Raw genomic sequence first — 8821 nt, forward strand, 5'->3', positions numbered from 1 at the left:
GAGCTGCCAAGAAGGTCATTGTTGTATGAATATTTTATTCTGCTAGCGCAACAAAATAGCACGATAGAAAGGGAGTGCTTGCTTGCATTAGCAAGCGTGCGTCGTGTCTTCGATTGGTTGACACGACGACGGCGGGGACGTTCATTATCCGGAACGGAATGCATAGAATGAAGAGGAGTCCTTCGGGCCCAGATAAAAACGAGACTGGTATTGCTCCAAAACTTTTATTTCGCTGTTGTGCTTGAAAGGAAGCTGAATGATTATTTGAGTTTTGTAAGAGATTGAAGCGTTCGAGTGTATGAAGTCAGGTAAGGCATATCAAGTTTTCTTGCGCTAGTATTTAAAATGCTTAAGGAATCATTACTTGAAGGTTATGTTTCACCTCACCGCGTAGAAGTGAGGGTAGCTGGTGATGACAACACGAGCGCTAAGATTTCTTGCTTCTGTGGTTTTAGCCATCCCGAAGATATAAGCTGTCACATGCCGTGCTTTGCCTTCAGTAGCATTCACTTTCGGCCTTCAGATCAAGCGTTTATGCCCTGGAAATGTACCACCACCGCATATTACGCGTCACGGCGAAGTTTGAAAGCTGTCGCGGCTTGATTCGGCAAATACGCCTACATTTTAAAAACTATCGCAAAACCGCTCTCCATGCTTTACCTAAACATTGCAAGACATTCGATGTCTTTAAGCTCGTTCATTTAAAAGTTTTCTTCAGTTGCCTTTTACAAACCACTACGCCAAATTTTGGAGAGAGTAGAGCCCTTTTTTCACTATGTTAAAGGAACAAGCTCTTAGACGAGACATACACAGATAATGAGGTGACTTGTGACATTCTCTTTCAATTTCTGATTTCCGGTCAGTTTCAAAGCTTACCATGCATTACATCCCAGGGTTGACCAATATGTTACATATAGCAGGCGCTGTTTCTACCACTCACTCCGATCCTTATCTCGTCACATACTCTACAAAAATTCCGGTCTCTCTTCACAGCTACACAGGGGCACACTCTCGACATATAACATTACTACGGTGGCCGTGTGAAATCCCTGGAAGGCAGGGTTGCTTCTGCCTGTGGACGCTCTACTCATTCTCAGTTTGTAGATGTCTCCATGCTCGACATCATGATCAGCCTGGCCATGCCCACTGCAGGACAAAGGCCTTTCTTATATTTTTCTAATCAACCTGCTCCTGTGCTAGATGCGGCCACCTTATAACCGCAAACATCCTAATCTTATCCGCGCACCGAATTTTCCACCGCGACCTGCTGCGCTTGCCTTGCTCACCATTTTTTATGCATCTTCACCCCTCAGAGGCCAAGGAGAGTGTCAGAACTGGCATTTTTTCAGAAAAAGCTTATTAAGTGAGAACCCATGGACCTTCTGTAGTGTTTCTAGGGTGTAAGCCCTCGAGGATGTGCTGATCATTGTGTTCTAGTTCCACTAGTTCCACTTCTAGTTCCGCCGGTTTTTTTGTTTTCATATTTTTTTTTTGGGGGGGGGGGGAGATGAAATATTCCAGAAATATAATCGCTATCAATCGCGATTAAGCGGTTCAAAGAGCTAAAGTTTGCCTCACAAGGGTCGTCAGCGATTGAGGCTAACTGTTGGAATAGTGTACACACTTTTGCAACGTGACCACTCTATTCGTTTCATGATATGAAGTTATTAGCTGCCTCCCGCTGTCCCCACGAATTGAGCCAGGACACCTCTTTTTAATCTCCTTTAGCCAGAAAGGCACGCTTCCCCCGGGCCTGGAAATAGCGACCACTTACCAGGGCCACTGATTTAGGGAGATCCGAATAAACCGCTTTGCATGTTGACTACGTTTGTTGTTAAAGTTTTATTGTTCCAGGCAATAGGTCGTGCCGGGGCTAGCTCAATCTAATTCCGCGTTTAAAGCCGCAGCTAGGAGGTCCTCAGACAAGCAAACATTTAGAAACATTTAGTGAAAAGAAGGTAACTACTTGGCTGCTATACGCGAAATTTCAGCACGTTGCAGACCCGCAGGATATAAAAGTCGTCAGAGGTGTAAGCATCTAAATTTCTTAACAGGTACTAGTACACGCCTCGCAGGTGTGTAGGCCATGCGTGCTGCGCCCTGCCATGCAGTGTGACCAGGTTGATAACTCCACACCTAGAAACGCCCGAGCGGCTTTGAAGCAAACTACTTAGCGAGGATAGGCCGACGGCTTTTTTAAGGCGGAAGCCTTTAATGCCTCATCGGTGTAAGCAGGAGTTGTCGACAGAAATGTCACGCTTTTCAGATGGCCGAAATCTTCATGACGTCACACAGTGCGCGAGTTTCAAACGGGGCCAATTGAACTTTGGCTAGTAGCCATGCAACCAATTAAAGGGATCGTATAGTGATGCTCCAAGTAAGTTGGACTGAGTTTAGGTAATTGCTTAATTACCAAATTAGCCTAGCTAATCCTTCTAGTCAAGCCAGATAAATAAATAAAACAGAGTAGAAAATTATTCGAGTTCTGGAATCGAACACCGGTCTCCGGAGTGCGAGACGAGCATGCTACCCACTCCGCCACCCCTGCTTTTTCTCTTCGTTGCATTTTCACAACGGGTACAAAGAATTAAAACATGTCAGCAACACTTGCACTGACACGGCAGGTTAAAAATTGTTCAGTTCAACCAAGTCATCCAAAACATTTAACCAAGTGGGCTGATCAGGCAGTGCCTGATAGTTCCCTCAGACGTATGACACCTTCAATGAAATGCTCGCGTGGAGATCTCACAACTACTTCTGCATTGTTGAATTGTGTCCTTGTTTTCCATAAACTAGGATACTCCGCCACGCCAGCTCGATGGTTTGGAATGATGATGATGAAAACGTTGATTAAAGCCTTAGTTGAAGGGAAGGCTGATCGGGTCCCTAGTCCGGGACGCCGTTGGTGAAAGCCGGTGCCCGTGCTCTGGCGACGAGGGCTCGTTGTTCCTCGAGGTCCGAGCTGGAGAGGGCCGCCTCCCAGCCCTCCCGCGTTGGCTGATTTATGATCTCAATGCTGTCATTTTTCTGACAAGCCCATACCATGTGGTACAAGTTTGCCTTCTGGCCACAAAATTTGCACTGTGCCGAAAAGGACTCAGGCTCAATGGCGTGAAGCGTAGCTGGGTTATTGAAAGACATAGTTTGTAGCCTGCGAAGGTGACATTCCTCTGATTTACTGAGACCCTTAGCGGGCCTCGGGAGTGTCTGCCTTTCAAGGCGCAAATGTTGCAATATTTCTGAATATGTCGTTAGCGGAGAGGGGGAGCCAGAATCAGGAAGGGAGGACGTAGAAGGATGCCGGGGAAGAAAAGCTCGGGCCGAAGCGTGTGCGCGCTCGTTTCCTTCAACTCCCTGGTGACCTGGTACCCATATTAATTCCTTCCGTTCAGCTGAAGTCCTACATTGACTAAGAATTTTGCAGGCTAGCGGCGTGATTCTGCCACGCATATAGTTTCTATAAGCCGCCTGGGAATCTGTAACTATGTATTTAGATTCTGAGTGCGTTGCGGCAAGGGCTATCGCTACTTCCTCCATAGCCTGTGTATCCCCGTTACGAACTGAAAGCCCGTCCACGACTTGCATTTGGTGCACCACTGAGATTGTTGATATTCCTTGTACAGGACCCGCAGCGTCCACGAAGACGGCTCCTTCTTTTGTTGAATAGCACTCGTTCATCTTCTTGCTCCTCGCCACTCGTCTAGCATGATGATGCTCCGGGTGCATGTTTTTGGGAAGCGGAAGCGTAAGGAATTTGCTCTTCCACTCTTTAGGTATATCTTGTCTCCCAGCCACTTGCTGCGGAAAGCTAATATTTAAATCTTCTAGGACCCTGCGGCCGGTCGTAGTTGTGGCCAGTCGCACTACCTGGCTTGTAAGATGGGCGCTAATCAATTCATCAGCCGTGTTGTGTACCGCTAGTTTTAGTAGACGCTCCGTAGATGCTTTCATGGGTAGGCCGAGTGCCTTCTTATAAGCCGTTCGAATGATAACGTCCAGGTGGTTTAGATCGGTCTTCCTCAAACGAAGGTACGGGGCCACGTACACTATCCTGCAGATGACAAAGGCCTGTATTAATCGAAGGGTATCCTGTTCTTGCATGCCGTTTTTATTGCTTGTGATCCGAGATATCATACGGATGACTTGTTCGCACACCGTTCGGAGCTTGGTGATAGCTGCTGCGTTCACACCCTTGTTGTTAATGAGCAGCCCCAAAATCCGTATTGTTTCCACCTCGGGAATAGGTGTATCATGGACCGAGATTTCCAGCGATGCAGTATCCCCCTTCCCTCGCAGGACGAGGAGCTCCGACTTGTCCGGGGAACAGCGCAGTCCGCATTCTTCAGCATACTTTTCAACCGTACTGGCAGCCTCTTGGAGGGCCTCCTCCATCTGTCCCATGTTTCCCTCCGTTGTCCATATGGTTATGTCATCCGCGTATAGGGCGTGGCGGATTCCCCTTATGGCATTAAGTTGTTCCGGCAGATGCATGAGGGCAACGTTGAAGAGCAGTGGAGAAAGGACTGCTCCCTGAGGCGTCCCCCTGGTGCCCATGGGTATCGCCTCGGACCTCGTGTCGCCAATCCTGATGTGCGCTTGCCTATCTTGCAAGAAAGCCTTGACGTAATCAAAGGTACGCTTTCCGCAGTGAGTACCCTGTAGATTGTCCAGAATCTTGGAATGCTTCACGTTGTCGAAAGCCCCCTTCAGATCTAATGCTAGTATGGCCCTACTGTTTCGTTTGCGCGGGGGATCGATAACCTCCATCTTCAGCTGCAGTAACACGTCCTGGGTTGACAAGTGTGCCCTAAACCCAAACATTGTGTGAGGTATAATATTGTGGTCTTCTATATACGTAGAAAGTCGCATGTGTACCGCCTTCTCCATCAGTTTCCCGGCGCACGACGTAAGCGAGATGCGCCTGAGGTTATTGATGTTCACCTCTTTCCAGGCTTGGGAATAAAGCTGACATCAGCCGTCTTCCATGCCTTGGGTAACTGTCCACTTTTCCAGCATTCGTTGATGTACTGCGTGAGATGTTCAAGCGCTTGCTGATTGAGATTGACAAGCAATCCCACCGTCACCCTGTCGTTCCCTGGAGCCGTGCCCCGCCTCATGGCCATAAGCGCCGCCTGTATTTCCTCGACTTCGAACTCTCTGTCCAGGTCCGGATTGTCCATACCCTCATAATCCCGTACTGGCTCGTTGTCTTTCACTGTACAGAGGTACTTGCTCACGAGGGCTGCAACTAGCTGCTAGTCCGTGCCCGCGAAGCCGTGTAGGGCTCTCTTGAGATTACGTTGCTGATCCCCGCGAGACTTAGAGGGCTCTATCAAACATCTAAGAAGACTCCACGCCGCCTTGGTGCTGAGGGTGCCTTTCATGGAGTCGCATTTGGCCAACCAGTTGTTTTTGGCCAGGGATCGTGCATACTCTTCTGCTTGCAAGCTTAATTTTGCGATCTTGATCTTGAGCTTGCGGTTATGTTTTTGCCTTTTCCACCGCCGTGTGAGACTTCTTCTGGCCTCCCATAAATGTAGTAGGTGGTTGTCAATAGCCGGGACTTCTTCTGATGTCTGAAGCGTACGTGTGAAGCGGTCCCTGACTCTCAGCAGCGACTCAGCCCACTCCTCGTACTTTTCAATGGGCGCATTGAGCGTAGAGTCTTCCGCCTGTCGGAACAATGACCAGTCCGTGAGCCGTGCTTTCCCTCTCGGTCTGCGATGCTTATTGTAGTCGAGGCAGATCTTGAGAATGCAGTGGTCACTCCCTAAGGTCTCCTGCGTGTTGTGCCAATCATAGTTTCTCGCTCCTTTAACCAACGAGAGATCTGGACATGTATCTCTCGAGACACTGTTGCCAATCCTCGTGGGATGCTGCGGGTCAGTAAGAATCGTCAGTGCTAGGTCCGATATGGCCGCAGCGAGTCTCCTGCCCTTAATATCCTCCTTACTATATCCCCACAAGAAGCTATATGCGTTAAAATCCCCCACAATGATGAGAGGTGCACTTTTTGCCAATTGCGCGGCCTTTTGGAAAATCTCATCGAAAGACGCACCCCTGTTCTTCGGTCGACTATATATGTTCAACACATACGCACTTCTGCTAGTGCGTACGTTCGTTAAAAATTGAATAAATGTATGTTCCACCTCAGTGACTAAATCCAGCTCAATTATCACAGCCGTGCAATCCTTATGCACCAGTATGCAAGTGGATGAGCTGTTTTGATGCGTGCTGTATGGTCTGAGTTTGGCTTCCGTATTGACGTCCTGCAGTGCAATAATATCTGGTAATTTATCCAACGAATCTACGTATTGCTGTAGAGAATCCCTCTTCTTTCTGAACCCCCGGCAGTTCCACTGCAAAATCTGCAATTTAGGAGGGCGTGCCATATTGAACACTAAAGGAAATCGCGCTTGGCGCGTCCGCCCCGGTGTTGGGCGAATCATCAGCTGCAAGCTGCCTAGTCACGCGGCCAGTTAATTTTGGAACCTTCGTCCGCGTACACTCCGCAAGCTCCTGAAGTTTCCGATCGATTCTGATTTCAAAGGCTTGCAGCTTAATCAGACGGGGCTCTAAGATGCCCTGTAAGACCCGCTCTACCGCTGCCTGAATGCCCCTCTCAATAGCTGCCTGAACGTTTTTTTCAATAATAATTTGTAAAGTTCCTTCGAGGCTCGCCTGTATATTTTGCGTTATGCGAGCTTCCAAACGCGGAAGGTCGTTCAGCAAACATCGCTCCACAATAGCCTCAATCCTGGCTTCTTTCTCACTGACACCGGCCCCCTTATCGGTCTCCGTTGGCACTACGTTACTGTTTCTCTCCCCCTCCTCCTTTTTCTCACCCTGAGGGTCAGGAGTTAGTGCCTGTTGAGTAGGAGGGAGGGAGGCATCCTCCTCCATTGCAGATACCCCAGGCGTTTCTGGCATATTTACTCCCCCTGCCGATGTTCCCAGTTCCTGACTTTTATACTTCGCTAGTTCCTCTTTCAATCTGCTATTTTCCTCCTTAAGTTTCTCAACAGCCAACGTGGGAGGCGGGGAAGCGGCAACTTGTGCCCAGCTCACCTTGCTGCCCGTGGTCTCCTCCGATCCGGCTTTTCCCGATTTCTTGTCACCTGGACGACCGCTTCCTTCAGGCCCCTGCCGGGACGCCCCCGTTGCGGTCCTCGCTGCGGGACCCAGTGACGGAGTCCCCATCCGCTTCTTCTGTGATTGCGGCCCAGGCCCTGAATTCTTCCGGTCCTCTCTGGATTTACGTTGGTTGCTGGATTTTCTTCCGCCAGGCCTCCGCCCGGCTCCGGCACCATTCCTGTATTTCCAGGTGCAGTCCGCGGAGTTCGTGAGATGTCCGCCTCCACAGACTAGGCATCGGGGCTGGCAGTCGTGCCCTTCTTCTTGAATGATAGTTCCACAGGCCCGGCAGAGCTTATCTCGTGGATTAGGGCAAACGTCCGCTCTATGTCCCACTGTTCCGCAGCGGGTGCAAGCTGGTGTGGTCTTCCGGTAGAGACGGACGGGCACAGCCTCTCCCCAGTAAAACACGTTGAACGGCACTTTACGGCCCTCGAATGTAATCACCGCCGCGTTCGACTCTCCTAATTTACTCACACCCACCCCGGGAGTGCCTGGCGAGTAAATAGCTTGAGCAATATCTGCTTCGGACACTTTGGAAGCCACTTGAATTACTCCACGGCACGTATTTTCGGGCATCTTGAGGTAGACCTGCACCGTTTGTAACTGGCCGCCAATCCGTAGACTCTCCACCGCGAGGACTTGCCGAATAAGCGCTGCGTCTCGGATTCCAACAGTGACTATGTTCTGATTCCACGCTGGCCAAATTGCAAGCGCTTGTGATTTGCGTTCGATGCCGGCCGCAGCATATATAGCTTCTCCTATCTGATGGGTACCCTTGTAATTTGACAAGTTCAGCGTTCCCTTGGGTTTCACGACGACAACAGAGTCCTCAGTGCCGAACTTGGGCACCACCTCTGGTCTCCAACGCCTCGGTTGAAGCGGTTTGCTTGGCGCCGAAGTGGGGTCGAGGCCGTCAGCAGCGTCTCCACCGCGCAAGCGTACCTGGCTTTCCGAGCTCACGCGCTTCGCGGACGCTCGCTCTTGCTCTTCTAATTTCTTCCGAATAGCATATTCGGTGGCTTCATCGAAGACTGGTTTCTTCGCAGCCTGTAGCTCCACTACTTGCATGCTTTCCGGGTCGTAGCCCCGTGCAAGACTCATGGTGGCCGCGCGTAGTGCCGCGTCGGCGGCCCGGCGTCGTCGCCAAGCCTTAGGCTTAGCAGCGGCGCCAATGTGATCGACAGACACAACCCCGTAAAATCGCCAAAGGCAGGCCCACCTGGATGAAAATGGTGTCTACGGGTGCCTGGTAACCTGCTGGACACACCTCAACTAGTGTTGAGCGATGCAGATCGATGGTTTGGCAGTAGGACATCCGTTTCGCGGAGCCGACGTGAACCGCGTCCACTCTCCTTGACGGCTCGCAGCGCCCTCCATGGTTTGGAATGAAAAAAGGCGCGTCTAGTGAATGCGGTGTCTTCGTTCACTCCCACTTTCCTCCCTTCCCGTTTCGACGAGGTTGAGGCGTCCACCCTAATACGCGGGAGAGATACATTTGCTTTCCTCAAAAACCAATTTACCGAGGAGCAAGGCGTACAACCGAACGGGCGTTCTATGGACTCGCTGGCAGCGTTTCAAGACGCTGTCGCGTTTCACTCTTAGAGGCGAAGCCTAACATCTTAACAGCGCATCAGTCAAACACGCGGAAGAACCGCGCTTAAGGCTTTCGCCTCACCGCACTTTA

The 8821-nt window shown here is 50.3% G+C and overlaps 1 protein-coding gene across 1 annotated transcript; it reads right to left on the minus strand.

Annotated features, from left to right (window-relative positions):
- Positions 1–1302: 1302 nt before the first annotated feature.
- Positions 1303–8496, minus strand: LOC149333751 (uncharacterized). Its single transcript, XM_089557793.1, has 3 exons — positions 6846–8496; positions 5588–5812; positions 1303–1334 (listed from the first exon to the last, which is right to left on the minus strand). The coding sequence occupies exons 1-3, from the start codon at positions 8236–8238 to the stop codon at positions 1303–1305; spliced, it is 1650 nt and encodes a 549-aa protein (XP_089413919.1). The 5' UTR covers positions 8239–8496.
- Between the last annotated feature and the right edge of the window lie 325 nt (positions 8497–8821).

Source organism: Amblyomma mixtum, chromosome 8, assembly GCF_055824585.1.
Source record: "Amblyomma mixtum isolate Tamu chromosome 8, ASM5582458v1, whole genome shotgun sequence".
Taxonomy (NCBI): Eukaryota; Metazoa; Arthropoda; class Arachnida; order Ixodida; family Ixodidae; genus Amblyomma; species Amblyomma mixtum.